The sequence below is a fragment of the Zonotrichia albicollis genome, chromosome 5, assembly GCF_047830755.1.
Source record: "Zonotrichia albicollis isolate bZonAlb1 chromosome 5, bZonAlb1.hap1, whole genome shotgun sequence".
Lineage (NCBI taxonomy): Eukaryota > Metazoa > Chordata > Aves > Passeriformes > Passerellidae > Zonotrichia > Zonotrichia albicollis.
The window spans coordinates 35126764-35145973 of NC_133823.1; the positions used below are offsets into that span (position 1 = coordinate 35126764).

Consider the following 19210-nt stretch of genomic DNA (forward strand, 5'->3'; position numbering starts at 1 on the left):
TACTATCTTCCTCATCATCTCATGTTTCTTACTGAAGCTGTTCCACCCAGTATAAATGAATTGCTACTTATTAAAGGAAAATGAGGAGAAAAAGATTCTTTGGCCTCAGCGTTCTACGATAATTAGGCAGGTTATTATTTGAACATGGATTTTCATGTTCCACACATAATAGGACAGTCATTAGAAGAAATGCAACAAGCCACAGATACACAAACCCCCTGCCTGCTGAGCAGCACTCAGTGTGGTGGACCAGCAAGTCCATCCAACAAGGCCCTGGGGTTGAGCTTGAGGGCTTGCTACCTTACTAGCAGTGGGAGCTACTGGATTTATGCAACCCCACTACCAAAATCACATACAGATGTCGGATACTTACAAAACTAGAAAGCAGCAGCTGCTACAAAGTACTGAGATCCTCATAAAGTTTAAAATGTTGTACTCCAGTGTCTAGGTCTCTTTTGGAATTTCCCAAGAAAAGGCAACTTTTCTCTTTTTGGAGCACTCTCAATGAATACTGAGACTAAAGGCTTCAGTAGTACTGTATTGTCCAGGGATGTTGTTATTTGCTGCAAGAAATACTTTATATGTGTGAGAAATACTTTAGAGGCACTCACATGAGATAGTCTATTGGATGACCACATTGCCTGAACTTCCAGTATGCATTTGAAGTTCTTCTCAAATGCTAAATTGGAAAAATCTTAGGTACAAAGCAGAACATAATGGTTAAGTTCAACACTGATTGATTGGCATGTTATGAATAGCTGCCTGACCAAAGTGCAAAAATTATAATTATAAATGACAGTTGGAATATTTATCTGACATTAGCACTTATATTTCTCATAGTGAGGCACTACATTATTGTTATAAAAGTACAACTTTATGCAAGATCAAACTTCTATTCCCAAGTCTGAAAGAGTCTTGATTTTTCAAATTAAGTTACAGGGTTATGGCTCTATTCTTAAGTGTGCCTGCAGATGTTATCATAGCTCCACTGAGCATATTGGTGATTGTCTCTTCCCTAAAACTCTTTGTGATTCAGTAACCAGACATCCCTGTGACAGAACTCCCCAAGAATCCAATCTCATAGTCTGTCCAAACACAGCGGTGTTAACACAAAGCACATCTCACAGCGACTTTCAATTAAATAGCCAGTCAAGGAGACTGCATTCATAGCGCTCACATTTTCATAAAGCATTGTAGTAGCAGCAGCTGTTCTGAAGCTGTAAAGCCTCCTCAGTCAGCAGAAATTCAAATTCATATTTTAACAAAGAGAAGGTGATCTGAAAGTTATATGGGACTCTGTACTTTCCCACCCTGAAAATGGGAAACCTACGGTAGATAATTAAGTATTTACATGACAGAAGAGAAATAAGGGAAACATGACAATAGCCTGTTGATAAAAAAATAAAAGAATAAAAGAATACTAGATGCCCATCCTGATTTTTCATATCTTTTACTGCATTGTATTGGAGGAAAAACAGTAGATGGGCCTCTAGCCTGAGGGTTGAATCATGAAACCTGCGGAGAGACAGGCACCTTACTTCAATCTGCAGGAAAATTTAGAAGAGTCTTCTTTTGCCAAACTAAGAATGTGCTGTCACCAGCTGGATAGTTTCCCGTGCTCCTCAGTGCCCTACTGCGTATTCCTGCATTCTACCTTTTGTTAGTATTAGCTACTGTGTGGCCCTAAAGTAAAACAGAACAGCTTGCTTACATTCTGAAAAAGAAAAAAATTACTTTTTTTTAGCTAGACAGCAAGCTAGCTACCTACTTTTTTTTTTTAGCTAGACAGTAAGCTACCAGTAGCATCCTGCTCCTTTTGAGCGGCAAAATCTTTCTTCAGCTGAAACCATCCTTGAGAGATGGACAAATATAACCTTGTCTTCAGCCCTTCATTACTAATTGTTATTAACACTTAATTCTTCCTTGTCCAATACAGTTGCTTTTGGTGGATTTTATTAGCACTGCTGTAACTATGGAGCTCAAAACAGGAATGATGAAAGTATGATATACATACTTAATGCATGCTCCCCCAGCAAGCCCTGCAAGCCTTTCCTTGCAGCTCTTAGATGGGAATTTAGTCGATGGAATGGGGTGCAGGCAACTGCTACTACCGGTGCAAAGTGCAGAGGGAGGTCAGAGAGGCTAAACCTTTGGATCTGGAATGAAGCATGTAGCAGTCCTGGTATAGGAACAGTAACCTCCAGTGAGGAGATACAGGAGGCAGGGAGACGCAGCACTGCAGAAATCATTTAAAGACTGGTAACACCCTTAAGCTCATGCAGCAAAGTGATGTTACCCTAAAGACCCATTTTTGGGGCTAGCACTTTCACTAAGCATTAACAAGATCTGTCATAACTCTAGCTGAGCAGTGAGATCACAGGACTTTTCATGTTGGCAGATTTGTAAGAATGGGTACAGATGGAATGTCAAAAGTTACAGTTCATTAACACTGCAACTACTCCAATGTAATTTATTTTCTACCACATAACATACAAATTAGTCTTCAGTAACAATCAAATTAACAAAACACACTTGACTGCATATGAATTAAAATTGTTTATAGTACCTTCTACAGTCATCCTTTTAAGCTATAATATTTTGTTACATCTATTACTGTAAATTCTCCAGGAAAAAAAACCCCACATATCTAAAGAACTGATTACACAAGGAAAGTAGGAAATTGTCAGTTCTACATCGCTACCCAATGCTCAGGAAAAACGGTGCAGATAAAAATATTAATTTATGGGAAGTTTAATTTCCTTTCTACTTCTCTATGTATCAGCCTGCCAACCCAACAACAAATCTCACAGACGATCCATGATAATTTGTCCTGGAATTTTTCTTGTAACAATATCTATCCAGGAGCAGCATTGAGCTAGCTGCATAACTGTTTTTGTTTACCTGGAAAAAGTGCAATCAAAACTTCTTGTAAAGCTTTTTCTCTATCTTATTAGAAAAAAGGAAAAAAAAAAAAAAAAAAACCTCACTAGTAGCAGGGAGTCCCTAAACTGGCAGCCTTTGAAGTTGCTATTGCTTTCATTTCACAGACCACCACCTGTCACTGAAAAGGTATGAGCTAATCACACTGAGACAGCATGGCATCAGCAGCTGTATTTACTTACACTGATTCCAACTGTCAGGGGAAAAAAAGAAAATGAAAACACAGCTAAGGTTGTTAAATGCACAAACATAAATGTTTCCTTCTGACTCAGCAGCTTAAACAATAACAATATTAGTCACAAAATCCTGAGATTCATTCATTTCTGCTCCATGAATATTTCAGTTCTTCCTGTAAATTTAATGGAATCTATGCAGAGGAATGAGCAGACCCTCCAGTGAAAACATTTGTACTTCAGTACTTAATATATAACATACCTGCTGTATTTTAGAGCTGGAGTAAATTTAACAGTATAACTGATGTTTCTTCATGCACAGACTATAGATTATAGCACAAAAATCCTGCACACAGTGTGTGTTTCAAAACAAGAATGAACAGCACTGTTAAGTAGTTAAAACAGTCACATGATAAACTAAACTCAACAAATGCTGATTGATTCACTTCAGTTTATATAGCACTGCAGATTCCATCTAAAAATCAATCTTGAAATCTCTAAAACTCTGAATTATTCCTGACTGAGAATGCTACAAATGAAAGAATGTGTTTCAGTGGTAACCTACAAGTGGTGAAATCACAGGGAAGCTTTCTTCAGTAAGTGCATGCAAAACATTGCCAGGGTACACAGAGATTGCTTTATTAAGGAACAATTTGATGCCACGCAAAAACAGAGCATAGTTCACTTTTAGTCAGACTGTTGAGCAAAGATTCTTTTTCTGTCTATAGAAACAGATAAAAAATGGCTAAAAAGAAGCTAATAAACTTTAAAAAGCCCCACAGCTTTACAGACAGATGCATTCAATTGAACCACTAAATCACAAATCCTCATATTCTGTATTGTAAGAGTTGGATAGTAAAAATTGAAATTGAAAACAGTAAAATACTTTTTTGCAACTCCAACAGATTGTAATAGTTTTTGCTTACTTTTCAGAGGAGTCTGTACTTGATATATTTTCTAAAAAAATTTGTGTCTGCTAAGCATAACAGAACATCATTAGCAACCTTTAAAAAATATTCTAAGACAAAATATCACGGCCATTATTTTTCTAATTCTGAATTCTGTCCATAACATCAGAATGGTACATTCTTAATATTATGATTTAATATATTGTCATATTAATGATATATCAAAATAATTTACAGAAACTAACCCTTTCATTTATAACTAATGCATCATCACAAAGAAACCCATATTATCTAACCATATGTATTAATGCCTATGTCATGGAGACAAGTAATTTTCATAGAATAATAGAATCAGTAAGGTTGGAGAAGATCTCCAGGATCACCAAGTCCAACCTTTCATGAAACATCACCGTGCCAAAAAAAACATAGTACAAAGTGCCATGTGCACAGTGTTTTATGGAACACTTCCAGAGACAGTGACTCCACCATCTCCCTGGGCAACCCATTCCTATGCTTGACTACCCTTCCAGTGAACAAACTCCTCCTGATATCCAGCCTGAACTTCCCTTGGCACAGCTCGAGGCCATTTCCCCTTGTCCTGTCAATGGCAGTCTGGATAAAAAGGCTGCCTCCCACCTGGCTACACCCTCCTTTCAGGCAGTTGTAAAGAGCAGTAAGGTTCCCCTCTAAGCCCTTTTCTCCAGGCCAAACAACCCCTGTCCCCCAGCCACTCCTAGGATTTACCCTCTAGACCCTTCAACAGCTCCACTGCCCTTCTCTGGACTCGCTCCAGACCCTCAATGTCCCCCTCAATGTCAGGGGCCCAGAACTGGACACAGGACTCAAAGTCTGGTTTCACCAGTGCCAAGCACAGAGGAACAATCCCTGCCCTGGTCCCACTGGCCACACCATTGCTGATCCAGGCCAGGATGCCATTACCTTCTTGGCCACCTGGACACAGCTGGCTCACATTCAGCTGCTGTCAGCCAGCACAGATAAGGTATGTAGGAAGTTTGCACTGTAACAGTGACTTCAAGATACAGTGTTATAGGGCACTATAACCTTTACTGGCACAGACTAGCTAGTACAGAGTGACATAAGCACTCTAGAAAGCAAGCTATGGATGTTCCCAAACCTCTTTGAGAAATGAATCCGGGAGAATTCAGCTGCAGAAATTTGAGACATTACTACTCTGCTCGCAGTACTGAACCTTCGATGTTCATAATCCATGCTGCAATCTTCAAAGTAGCAATCACTAGGATTTTATTAATCTATTTGCACTTGACTGCCTGAGTTGTCTGAAGATAGAGCAGCCATGGAAGAAGGATTCTAGGTAGCACAGGTAGAAAACTCTTCTTAATCCATTACAGATGTATTCAGTAGGAGCTTCTCTGACAAAAGTTTTCTGTGGCCTGCAGTGAACACTGCTACAACATGCTCTGAGGATCCAGTGACAGAAGTGAATAAATCACTTTGTTGATGAAGTTCAATAGCAAGCCATTAAACATAGCCATTCTGGTGAAGTGAATGGTTTATTTCCAGCTTTTAAAGATACTACCTTGAAACATAAAGCAACAATTAATCTAATGCACAGTACACAAGCATCTAAATGACTTTATTAATACATTAATGTGTGCTTTTATTACCCAATGATTTTATTTAACTAGACAGAGAATAATTAAAGTGACAAGACACATCCTTTTTACCCGCTCTCCTCTTTTGCCATTTCTTAGCTCAAGTTCAGCAACGATTCCATCAAATCAGCAAGCCACCAATTTAAGAGAATGATCAAACAGATCTTCAAATACTTGTAAATGCTAAAGTTCTGTTCCAAAACCCATGATGCTAAAGTTCTATTCCAAATGAATCCTGGTGTCTCTAGACACAGAAAATGACAAAACCCAAAGCTATAAGTAACTGTCACACTCTAGGCATTCAACTGCTCCTTTGCAGAGGTTAATGTGCTGTAGGACAGGGTGAGTGCACAGCATATTACTGACAAGGAAATCACTGTGATTATGGTTCATAACTTCCACTACAAAAATGGGTGACGAGATGATTTCTAATCATTTGTCTTCACATCCAGTCAGTCAACCAAAATTCCTCAAAGGTTTGTACTACTAGGGATGCTTGCATGTACTGTCTATTCAAATGTATCCTTAGCTGTTGTGGAAGAAGTTAGAATGGTCCATAAGGACTTCTTATCTCTTCATTAAAGGTTTGAAATAGTCTCCACTACTCCTCAAGCCCTTTTTCTTGCATGTCAGCATTTTCATTTCAGCAATTTTCTTTTCAAGAGAAAACCTCAACTAAATCTTAAGAAAGACAATTACATATTCTCAACATAAATTTTATGTGTAGAGTCATAGTTCCACTTCCAGCCCATTATTCCAAATGTCTGACAAATATATTGTTAAATGGCAAGGCAAAGGGCCTGTTCAATGATTACTATTCATCACTTCTGGCTACTCAGTTCTTAGGAAAACAAGCAGACCATAATAGCCATTAAATGCTAGAAACAACCATTTTTAAGAAGTAGTAACTGGTGGTACTTAGCACTGTCCTCTTCTAAGCTGAGATGCTAACAGGACAAAAGGAATTAAATGCAGTCTACTACTTGCTCAGTTGGTCGACTTAGCAAAGGGTTTGAAACCATGAAGTGAAACTGTGTGAATCCTGGAATTTTATTACATGCAGCACCTAGGAAAAAAAGAAAACAAGATTCTAATTTACTATATTTGACATTAGTCTCTCTGTCACTGTATTTTATCATCTAAAGATCCAGTTACTAATTCTACTACAGTGGAATAATTATTCTTTTACAATCTGTTTAACCCAAGATATCTTGAAAGCATTTAATTTTTAAGTTAAAATTACTGCTGGTTGTTGTAGTGCAATTAATGCCCTTATAGTACAATTCAAAACAGTAACACAAGTCAGGAAAATCTCTCTCTCTTTCAATCCTGATTAATTTAATGAGTCCCTTCAACACTAATCTCTTAAACACAGAACTATAGGAAGTAGCAGATCAAAGAATAAGCAAAGCAGTCTAACTAAATAATCCACATTGATTAGCAAATTGTACTTCCTACTGATCTAAGAGTTCACTAATGAAATGCCTGGCACAATGACTACTCTTAGATCACTCTGAAGCTATGCTTAACATTCATATTCTCTCCCTCCCTTATGCCATATCTAGGGAAAGCAAAGCAGTCATTTTTTAAAACCTTCAAATTAATCGTATACAGTCCAGGAAACAAATGAAGGTTGTAAATATTTTTGGCTTTTGCTAAGACTTCCATAAATTTTGTGAAAGTCTAAGACATCAAAACGCAAAATTAAATTATCTCCAGTCTGCACTAGGACACAGCTGCCCTGCTAACCAGTATTCCATACTGTGAATGGCCAGTGCTGCTGCAGTTTTCAAAGAATAATTAAAGACTTTTTCAAAATCTCTGTCCAGTTTTGTACATCAGTGACCTAGTTAGGGTCAAGCACCTTTGTCTGCAAAACAAAATACATACCGTAACTTCCAGTTGTATTGGCGCAAATGATAGCACCAAAGAACTTTGGAGCGTACTTCTGGATTCTGGAAATAACTTTCTGACAGGCTAATGTTGGGTCTGTTCCCATCCTCATATATTCCACAGCTTGGTAACTAAAAAAAACCCAACCCCATACCCAGAAAATTAGCCATGTTTAGGTTACATAATTTAAAATACCACAGAAGAGACCCTGGTTTCTTTGAATGATGGATCACATGATAATTTTTTAGGCCAACTTCTTGTTGACAATTATTACTCAAATTGGGCACAAAAGCAATTAAAAACAAGACTAAAAGGGACTACAAGATGACATCTATACCATGTATCATTCTATGGCAGGCCAAACCAAGACAGAACTCTGATCATTTGCAGGAGAAGAGGCTAAGCAAAAGAGCAGTTAAATAACTGCAAGAAGAAGTGGCTTAGAAGACTTCTACTTTTCATCACATGATTTGGTTTAACATTAGAAGTAAATTGCTAATTTTCAGAAAGGCTAATGTAAAGATAATTTTTTGAGGAAAACTCTGTATTACATTACTGATAAATTACTGAATTCAGTAAGCATTAAGAAAATCTTTTAGAAAAAATTAAGTTTCTGAAAACATCAAAATTGACAGATTTTATGAATATGAAGGTACCATGTTTGGATCAGGACTTTGAGCCACTTTCAAACTTTTTGCAAAGTGACTAAAAAACCTCCCTTATTCTAAGAGTAATCAAAATGAATTTCTATTATATTGAAAGAAATTGCTTGAGAGGAACAAGTTGCATTTCCAAAGTGTCCTGAGGTAAAAAATTACTTATGTTGCCATTTTATTTTGGAACCTGAAGATTAAATGGCAACTCATGACATAAATTACAAGCAACCATTTTATCGCTTTGATGAAAGATGCATATACCAAGACAAACTTGTTACACTAAGACATCTACAGATTGCATTAATTACAGATGTTATTGAAGTTCCACAGAAAAGAAGAACGCTTGCATTTTGAGACTCCCAATAATCTTTGATTTATTCTAACAATCAAATAGATTTAAGTTATCTAAAGATAAGTATCTGAATATAAAGCTGTATTTCAGTCTTGACTAATCAAAAACTCAACAAGAAGTTGCCACCTCAATGAAGACATATGGAAAATGTTAACAATTTTTCCCTTCATTTGACAGTTCCTTCACTTCTGTGAGGTTAATTCTTGTCTTTGTTTTCATGTGGGAATATCTAAATATCATGCAATTAGTAAAAATCTCTATCTATAAGGAACCAGTAATTAACCACCTAGTCTGGTGATTAACCCACTGGTGCCAACATTAAATGTTTTAAGCATTACAGACAAATATTTCAGGCTGCTTAAACGCAATCTAAGCTTTTACTGACTAACCTTATCGTGGAGACCAACTCACTACTCACCTTGGTATCTTGTATGACAAGACAGATGATTCATCAAGTTGTCAACTGCCTTGTATTTGAAAGACCAACTCAGAACAGCTTGAAATTCACTGACAACATCTATAAATATGCAACAGCTAGCAGGCTTTCTTGGCTGCCAGAGTTTCAGAGAAGTTCCCTGAGTGATATGAAGGCCATTTCTATATTATCCTTCAAGCATCAGTGCCCATTATGTTCAGCATGGCCTTCCATAATTGATTCCTACTGAGACTAACCCACGAGGACGCTCATGAAGAGAGCTATTTCTACACAGTGTATGCAACCACTGTGACAACACTAAAACACCTCTTTCAGTTCCAAATTAGATGCAATTACAAAGGATTGCTGCAGTGATACCTCCTGAGTGAGCTGAGACCCACAGCTCATCCTTTCTACAATTTATGATACTTTCCCAAACACAAAATGCTTTGGAGAGAAAGCTAATTGGTTCTGCTAAAAACTATACAGGTTGGAAATATACTCATTACCCACTGCCTGTTTGCTCACAGCTTGGCAGTATTAAGGGATCTGTCACCAAGATATTTAAGCCTCTTCTTGTAAAACAGATCAAAAGGGTAACTTGGTTCTGCTACTATTCTTTCCCCTTCCACTCCTTCCTTTACTCCCAACTTCAGCAGCCACTAAGTCAGACCATATTTTTAATCAATTTCTTCATTTGCTGAGTCCACATTTTGCTGCAGAAATCTAGCAAAGTCTGCCCTAAGGACAAACCTGGGTAAGAAGCGCATCATGATGTCACCATCCCCAGTGGCTGCAGCTCCTCCGGCTGTACTGTCCGCGTAGGATCCCGCTCCAGCTATTGGAGAATCTCCCACACGCCTGTAGTGAACAATGGAAAGTAAAAACCAAACTTTGTCAGCCTTACTGCCTCCAGCTGACTTAGCATTAAACCCACAGGAGGAAAGAACAGGTAAAGAGGTCAATTCATTGCAGTCAAAAGTCTTGTCTTTAAACTACCTGTAAAAATGATCTGTGATAACCTGACTGACCTGAGGCTCAATCCACCGCCAATGCATAATTGTCTGTTATTATACTGACAGTAGTTAAGCCAGTGAGCTTTAGCCTGTGGGCAACAGTAAGCAGCTGGGGACATTAATATGTTCAATAACTTGTTGCTAAATCCAGAAGTTGTCTGACTTGGTTGACAGACAATAATCCTAACTGTGTAGAAAAAGTATCTCAAAGACATAACACAAGCCTGAGGCTCTGATTTTATGTACATTTCTTAGGAGACTGCACCTCTCCAAAATGCTTATTTGTCTCTGGTGCCTTGACTTACAAGTTGTCTCACAACTGTGCCAGTTGTTAGTGCCTCTATATGGTAAATTAACCAAGCTGAAAAACAAGCATTCCCTCAAATGCAACACGTACTCTTGCAACTGAATAAGTTTCTCAATATTAGGATTTATGGCGAGTGCACAAAAAGAAGCAAAGCCATTTTGTGATCTACAGGTTAATGTTTTAAGTCCCAATGACAAGTTTAACATAGACAACAAGGTGGGGAAAAAGGCTTTTTTGTAAAATCAGAGATACTAACCCTGGAAGTTTGTGGATTGCACCATTAGTAGATGTCCCAGAAGCAACAGTTCCACTCGCGCCAATTACAACCATACCTACAGGGACAAAACATATTCAGGGACACTACTAGCACATTTATTTAGTTGGCACTTACAACTTGTAAATTCTTGGTATTGTAAAGACCATCAGACAAAAAGTTACTGCTAAACTTAGAAAAATCCAAACTAAACCAAAAAGTGCAAGTTTCAAGACTACGAAGTATAAAGATATGAAGGACATGAACCTGTAACTACTCTAGTCCTTTGTCTGATCCACTCATTAATCAACTTACAGTCTTAGCAACTAACAATCCTCAATCAGTAAACTCTCAGAAGTTTTACGAACTGCTACTGCTAACTTCTTTTAATGTTAATTTCTGTAGAAGTTTACTGATTTAGAAAAAAGCCAGAATAGAAGAAAAATGAAAGCAAACTTTATAAGTTTAAGGAGCATGAAAAACACTGCTTTTAGCTGGCAACAGGACTAACGGTATACTCATTTCTTCTACCACTGCAAGGCCTTTTAAGTTGGTGGTGACAGCGCATCATAATCAAGACAAACATAATTATTTTAAACTTAGTCAGTTTCCTAAGCATCCACAAGTGCCCAAGCAATTATGCCAAGCTATCTATGGGAAAAGCAGCAGGGCAATGAACAAGAGTTAATGGCAAAAAATGAAGCAAGCGTCTGTGCAGCCACTGAACTTGAAAAAAACAAAAACAAATCCTACTTATAGGCATTCCATTCTAACACAGAAGTAACAGAATCTTGAAACCCCTATAAACAGAAAGTAATTCCTATATTAAATACTCTTCTTAAAATAAGTATGATTTAATTGTTAGAGGAATGAGGAAAAAAAGATCAGCATCAGAGTTAGCAAAAGTTGTTACCAATAGTATCATGGTTATGAATATTTCTTTGTGAGCTGGTCTGTTCTTCTTTATAAGTTACTTCTTCACGCCGTTTATACGGTCCACAGGACTTTGAAGAGTCTGGCACCACATTCTGTAATTAGTTTGTGATTTGTATGAATAATCTAACATATTCAATACAGATAAATTAAAAAATACTCTAGTCAATACCTATAATCTACCATAAAGGCATTAGATGTCCAGTACTTAGACCACAGAGATGTACTGAGAGATCCCAAAAATGGTTTTGCTTCATGAATAAAGACTGATTTCTGGCATTACACAGTAAAAAGATTTTCCTGGAAAAGTTACGTTGTTCAAATTAAGGACTCTCTTTTGCTCAACTGACTGGTCAAAAAAACCCCAAACCAGTGTACAAACACGTAGAATTCTATAACACCCAAAGCAAAAATAGGCCCCATTCAAACAACAAACCAAGCTCACCACAACAGGCAAGTTTAATGGACATCTGCATTAACCTGATGTATTCATCGGTCTGCATAATGCCTCTAAGCTATTTAAAGATCTTAATTATTACTGTAAGATTTTTTTTCCAGAAATTTATACATGCATCAAAAAATACATGCACTGCTTTGTTTATTTTGGTAAGTCCTGTCCCAATCAAGAACTAATTAACTCCCACACCAAAACATTGCTGCAGCAAGGTCAAAAGCAGCAGGAGCTAAGAAATTATAACTAGACACACACACTGCCAAGTCTGCCAAGTGCTTAGTAATACCAAGTTTTTTCTGTATAATAGACAAAAATTGTTTTTCTTCACATGTAAAGGGTAACTTCAATATAAGCTGAAAGGAAGAGGCACTAATGACTTTCTAAATCCCCCCTCCACTGCCATTACTGCACTGTACCTTCCAGTAGTTTGGCTGACAGCTTTGATTAAGCCACTCTGAATACAGCGAAAGGGATTTCTGAGTAGTTAAATCTTCATATGGAAATCCCATTTTTACAGCAAACAGGGAGGCTTGAAAAATAAGAACAAAATAAAAAAGAAACACTGATTTATTCACAGTTTTATGGGTTTTATGATAATGTATTCATGTTTTGCTTTTTTAGAAATCAAGAAATTTGACATCCTTTTTGGAAATGAGAAATACATCTTCAGGGAGCAGTTTCAGCCATTAGAATAATCTAGAACTGCAGTAGCCAACTCTTGCTTCACAGGCAGTGACATAAAAGTTTTCCCATTGAAAGAGAAACAAATTCAACTCTGTTAATCAACTGGACACAAGGGTATGAAGCAAGAACAGCCTAAGCATCACAGAAATAAATAAGTCATAAAAATATAAGTGTATTTTCCCTAAAAAGCAAGTTTTTATTAAATATAAATAACATACACCATGTTTGTCATTAAAACTGATACCTGAAGAAAGCAATCCACCAGCTTACATCACATTACACTTCGTCCTAGCAGCTTTAGAAGTGACTGCTTCCTTGTTTTGAAAATTAATATAGTATGTGACAAGAGAGCAAAAGAAATACCAAACAAGCAATGAAAGAATGCTACACTTCTATGAAGGACTTATCATTAGGAAAAGGGAAAAGAAAAAATATCACCTCTTCTGTCATCTTTTAGCTGTAGATACCTTTGATATTACCCAGTAACAGATACTGTTGCTAGGTGCAGCTGCTTGAATTTATTTAATCTATCCTTGATAATAATGTCACTATAACACACAGGTGAACAAACTTATCCAGTCCAAGAATTAAGAGAAGCCTTCAATTATTTCTGGACTGCTTTTCTAAAAAACTGACACAATTATCAGCACTCAGAGGAAAAGAAAATTGACAGCTTCAATTAAATAAATACTTTCCCACTTATAGAACAAACAGGCAGAATTTGGGGTTTTGTGTTGTTGTTTTGGGGTTTTTTGTTTTGTTTTTTTTTTTTTCTAAGATAAAATTGTGCTTGTGCATGTTTATCAAGAATTATTTCATAGCTTTTGAAACATTTTTTCTGTTCCAGAAAGCAGAGTTCCTGATTTTGCATCTTGAATAAAAAATGCATACAGAGATTACACGCATTTATAAGAAAAGATTTTACTGTTCTAGCTATCTTTTCTGTAATACAAGTACTTCTATTTAGAAATACAAGTATTTCTATTTTGTTTTCTCACATGCCTGTTTGAAGGTTCATATGGATTTTCTTTTTATTCATCTTCATCTGGTGAAGACAACCAGAGTTTCTCTTATCCAAGCTCCGATTTCCACAAAAAAAAACTTCTCCAAAATAAATAGTCTTTCTCAATTTCTCCACTGTTTTCATTAATTCATTACAATTAAATACCATCTCCGATTTTTACTCAGATGAATCTTTAGCTTTCACATCTTTCTTCTGCCATGACTGCTAGGTGTTTTCTTCTGAGCAAGCTATCACTGACAGTATTCAGCACAATAAACTTGTCCATATCCCTCCATTAAGCAAAGAGCTATCTTCTTAGCTTGGAAGATGTATCTAAAATCAGCACTTTAATCCTTCTGTTTCTTCATTTTCCTTATCTGTTCATTTTTCAGATTAAAATTAAAAATACTATGGTAACTAGCAATGAGGGGCAAACAAGTATTAGAAGTATTTCTCCCTCCACTATTTAACACCTGAACAATTTCTTTTTCTGCACTACATGAGAAATTTCTCTTAGAAAAGTCACTCATCATCATGGTCAATTGCCTTAAATTAAACAGAATCTGCATGTTTCTCTGTTCAGACCTTCAGTCAAATTGTATCCTCACCTCCCAAAATGGTTTCATTTTACTCCACCAAAAAATTGCTCATGCACTTACTTTTGCACATACTAATTACTTCACGAACATTTTATCTTTTCTTATCAACTTCAAAGCAACTGAATCACCATTAATGCTCAGGTGCCATTTTCCACACTTATCTGCATATTTCTTTCTGAGCAGGTACAGGCTCAGAGCAGGCTTCTTTAAAGCCAAGAAACCTGTTCACCACTAACACACCTCTGGGGAATGAACAGCTCTTTTTGAAACTGGTACTGCTCTACCAACAGCAGCCTGTATTAAAATAGCTCAACTAATCCTCCAATTTGCTATTGCTCTTTTGTTGTGTCTGGTAGTACAGCCTTTAATGAGTTATTTTTCATTTAAATTCTCACTAATACTTTTAAACTATGAAATACACTAATCACACTCAGCATATACCAAAATATTAGAAATTAACTCCAGTGTCTATTAATTCTGCCATTCCTTAGAAAAAGTTACTGGTTTTAAATGCAATACTTACATCTAAGAGTTTTTATGGTGTCTTTTAATAAATCGTCTTTGGTAACTTGGTTATCGGTGATATTAGCCTTAGGATTACAAGTCAATATTTGCAGTTAAGCCAACGGAAAAAACATACAACTATTTTTTCTGTCTAAAAATAAACCTGTTTCATGGACACAGAATGGAAGAATAAACACTTTTGAACTATCTGAGTAGATTCATTTGATTGTCAAGAAATTCTTGTACCTGTATTACCAAGATGAAAATATGGCAATTTTACTATGAAGTGTTTTAAAATGAGGGTTTGACTTGGAAAGAGTTAAAGGAATAATTACCTGACTCTCCCACTAGTAATGTATGCTTAGTGTATTCAATGACCTTTCGTGCTACACCAATCGCATTTTTCACACGCCTGAGATCTGCAACAGCCCCAACTTCCATAGTGTTGCTGGAAACAAGGAATATTTAAAACTTATTATAACTACAAGAATAATTGCATACTTTTTACTAGACAAAATCTATTCTCATCTAGATCAAAAAGCTTGCTTCTTTACCATAATGCTTTAATTGCTCTATGCCACAGACAGATGTCACTATATTAGTAGGGAAAGACTTCCACATATATTGTTTCCTTTCACAGGCACGGAGATACTGCTCAAGAAACAGTACTTTCATTCACAGCAGTATTTTCAGTAGAGTAACTATTTTGTTACATAAACTCAAAACATGAACCACACATTTGCAAAAAATTATTGAAGACAATTGCTCCAAAAGTGAAATATTTACGGACTGAATGTAAAGGGAAAGCTAACAATGCAACAAACCATCTGTTTCAGCTGCTATACCCTAGAACTGGATTAATGCACTACAAGTGAAGAGTCACTTCCTACTCTTCCACAATCAGATATGTTATTTTGTCTTGTTCCACAAATTAGTGACCTCCATAGTCAGCCCCAAAGCACCAAGATCCTGTAACAATCTTTAAGTGCGCTAAAAATGGCAGGTGTGAGAAACAAGTTAATGGAAGTTGGCTTTCACTGGGTGTTGCATGAATTGATATCACTAATTATATTGATAATTAAATATTATGATGTTGTCAATATTGACATAGTGATATGTGCTGTGGAGTGGTTGATATTGTTGCAGTGGCCTGGTTATGAGGATGGTTCTGTGTTGTGGTGTGGGTTTGTGAGTTCATATTGCACAGACTGTTTGTTTGTTGCTGGCCTAACCTCTGAGACACGACCTTAAAAGCAGCAGAACTCATCCAGTGATGGCCCTGAGGATCACACTGATCAAACTGTGTGGGCACCCAGGAGAGTGACATGGGGCGAGACTATGTAAAATGAAAACAAATGTGCAGCAAGCTGATGGAACACCACGGGTATAAAACGTGGAGCTGCCAGATGAGCCTCTGGTGTTCGGCTACGCTAACAGCACTGCCCCTTTTGCCTTGTGAACTTTTTTATTCTTCTCAATAAAACTCTTATAATGCGTTCCCACTTGGGGTTTGAGTCATTTATAACAGCAGGGATCATTCTCTTCTCTGTACAGTTTCCTTACCCATCCATAATCATTGCATCCAGAGTTGTTTCTCCACTCTCATCCGGGCTTCCTCCGTAGCCCACGCTGCCATCACACTGATCGATCTCACACTGGCCACAGCCTCTCTCGACCGCATCCAGCTCTGAACCTCCCGACTCCAATACTCTCCAAGCTGTAATCAACACAAATAATTAAATGTCACCAGGGAAAAGAGTTTCCACTGCTGCTTGAAGATAAACATGATGCAGGTGCATTACCTAAGTGGATAAAAACCAGTAAACTATAAATTACAGATTATGAAGTCAAAATATAAATGTAAATGTAAATGTAAATGTAAATGTAAATATAAATGTAAATGTAAATGTAAATATAAATATAAATATAAATATAAATATAAATATAAATATAAATATAAATACAATCAAAGAATTGGTTATATTTTCTAAATTCACTATTCACTTTTCTAAATATTCTTCTCCTTGCATATCTGATTAGTATTTCTCACTGAGAAACAGAGCTTTTCTTTTGACTGAGGTATTATTTATTAACCATTATCACAAGTTCTCTAGATCAAATGCCCTTCTCTGTCCAGACCAATCATTGCTTTATCACCACTCATTTAAAGCCTTCTGGGAGAAGAAAGAGGGAGGAAAAAAATCTTCCAACGCAAAAGAAAAGAACCAAAAAAAGGCCAAAAAAAAAAAAAAACCCTGCTCTCAAAAGCTTCGTATGAGAGTATTATGTGTCCAACTGCAGAATAAAAAGGTATAAATCTACATCAGTAACTATGCAAGCACAAAAGCAAAGTGAAAATTATACATAAGAAATTAAGTCTCCACATTGTCCTGTTCAACCCTTGGTGCTCCATTCTTCAGGATCTAGATCATGGTGCAACTTTTGTAAGACACTGCAGATTTGTCAAATGACATGACTTGGATACACTGAGCCTGAAGGCATTGCAGATAGATTTCACAAGGATGGACCTCAGGCAACATCTTCTAAGGTGCTTGAGCTTGCTGCCACTGACAATCACAGTCCTGCTTACTCCAATTTGTGCTGGCTCTGGCACTCCATCACCTGACAGACCCAGCACAGGGGAGGCAGCATATGCCAAGAAGCCTAATCATCACAGATGCTTCACTACTACATGAAGTTGCCTGCACCAGGGAAAAAATAAGACTTAATACTATGCATCCAACTCCACATATGCTTGCGTCTATTACAAACGTCAGTGTGATGAGTATCGTCTGATTCCTATTACCTTTGTTGGTGTATTACCTATTACCTTTAAGCCTTAGCACAGGCTTTCAGAAGCTGCAAAGCCAAGGGCCTTGCAATTTTCATGACTGTATTTCACTTCTGACCATTAAAAGGCTTTACTGGTAACTCGTTTCACAAGCAGGCATTCTGTAGTAAGGGGTTACTTCCAACTCGACTGTAAGAAAATAATCTGCAAGTCTATTAATATAACTATTAATATAACTATTAATAATATAACTATTAATATAACTATAATCTCAAAAAAACCAAAAACAACAAAGCCTTAAATAACACTGCACAAGAGTGCAAACCACATTATTAACAAAAGCATGTCTTTTTCACAGTTGGTAACTCCCCTCTTTAGTTTCTGGGGTTTTGATCGGTATTTTTAGCGTTACTTCCCATCGCGGAAAGCGAAACCATTGGCCCGCAGGTTCCTAGTGGCAGAGAGACGGAGAGGCAAGCTCCGCCGCTGGGCCCTTCCATAGAAAGGATAACCCTTCCCGAGCCGGCCGAGGCGCCTCCGCGCCGGCATCGGGGCTGCCCCTGAGCCGTGACGGGGCAGCGCGGCGGGCACAGCCGGGCTCCGCAGCCAGCCCGCTTGGCAGCCGGGGCACAGCCCGCTCCTTCTGGCCACGCTTCAGCCCAGTCACGCCTCAGAGTCTCGTTCTTCCTTAACCAGCACCGACACCCAGGTGCGCCCGGCAACCCCTCAGCAGGAGGACGCTCCCGAAAGACACAGCATCGCCCCACCCGCCCCACTGCAGCCCGGGGCCCCGCCGGGACACCTGTGTCTGCGGCCGTCCTAAACGCCCAGGTGTTGATGACTACAGGCAGAGCGGCAGCTGAGGCGGCGCCCGCCGGCGTCAGCACACCGAGGAAGAGGAGCACGACCGTCACTCCCTGCCAGTCCCCGCCGCGTCCCGCCGCCATCGCCGCCCGGCCCGGCCCCGCTCGGCTCCGCCGCCTCCAAGCCGGCGGCGCAGGCGCGCACAGCCCGGCCCTGGCCGCGCTGCCCGCGGGCCGTGCCAATCGGGCTGGGCCCGGCGCTGACCGCAGCCCGGCGTCGGGCTCTGCAGGCACGGAAACGGCATCGTGGCTAGGAAGAGCTACACCCTCGGCAAAGACCGAGGCCCACGCCCACAAATACAGTTTGTATTTCACAGAATCATAGAATGGTTTGGGTGGGAAGGGACCTTAGAGATCACGTAGTTCCAATCCCCCTTCCGCAGGTAGGGACGCCATCCAGTTAACCAAACTGTTCGGAGACCCATCCAACCTGGGCTTGAACTTCCAGGAATGAGGCATGCACAGCTTCCTTGAGTAGCCTGTTCCAGTCCCTCACCACCCTCACACTAATGAATTCTTTCCTAATATGCAATCTAAGCCTACTCTGTTTCAATTTGAGCCCATTCCCCTTGTCTTGTCACTACCTGCACTTTATAAATAGTCTTTATCTTTCCAGTAAGTTCCCTTCAGGTACTGGAAAGCTGCAATGAGGTCACCCTGAAGCCTTTCCAGACAGAATAACTCCAGTTATTCTGCTATCTCAGCTTTTCCTCTTAGGAGAGGTGCTCCATCCTTCTGATCAACCTGGTGTGGCCTTACTCCAACAGGTCAACCTCTTTCCTGTGTTGGGGTCTGTCAGGATCCGTCCTAGTGAACAGATGACCAGATGGTT

The 19210-nt window shown here is 38.5% G+C and overlaps 1 protein-coding gene across 1 annotated transcript; it reads right to left on the reverse strand.

Annotated features, from left to right (window-relative positions):
- Positions 1–5534: 5534 nt before the first annotated feature.
- On the reverse strand, positions 5535–18598 carry AGA (aspartylglucosaminidase). Its single transcript, XM_005483910.4, has 9 exons — positions 18318–18598; positions 16288–16441; positions 15060–15172; positions 12351–12463; positions 11461–11575; positions 10551–10626; positions 9725–9832; positions 7546–7679; positions 5535–6721 (listed from the first exon to the last, which is right to left on the reverse strand). The coding sequence occupies exons 1-9, from the start codon at positions 18460–18462 to the stop codon at positions 6621–6623; spliced, it is 1059 nt and encodes a 352-aa protein (XP_005483967.1). The 5' UTR covers positions 18463–18598; the 3' UTR covers positions 5535–6620.
- Between the last annotated feature and the right edge of the window lie 612 nt (positions 18599–19210).

Excerpts from the sequence above, each read along its gene's own strand:
- AGA (XM_005483910.4), bottom strand. The coding sequence starts at position 18,462 with ATGGCGGCGGGACGCGGCGGGGACTGGCAGGGAGTGACGGTCGTGCTC. Across the intron at positions 16,442-18,317 it reads TAGGACGGCCGCAGACACAG|CTTGGAGAGTATTGGAGTCG; the intron begins GTGTCCCGGCGG and ends TGTTGATTACAG. Across the intron at positions 11,576-12,350 it reads GTCAGCCAAACTACTGGAAG|AATGTGGTGCCAGACTCTTC; the intron begins GTACAGTGCAGT and ends AACTAATTACAG.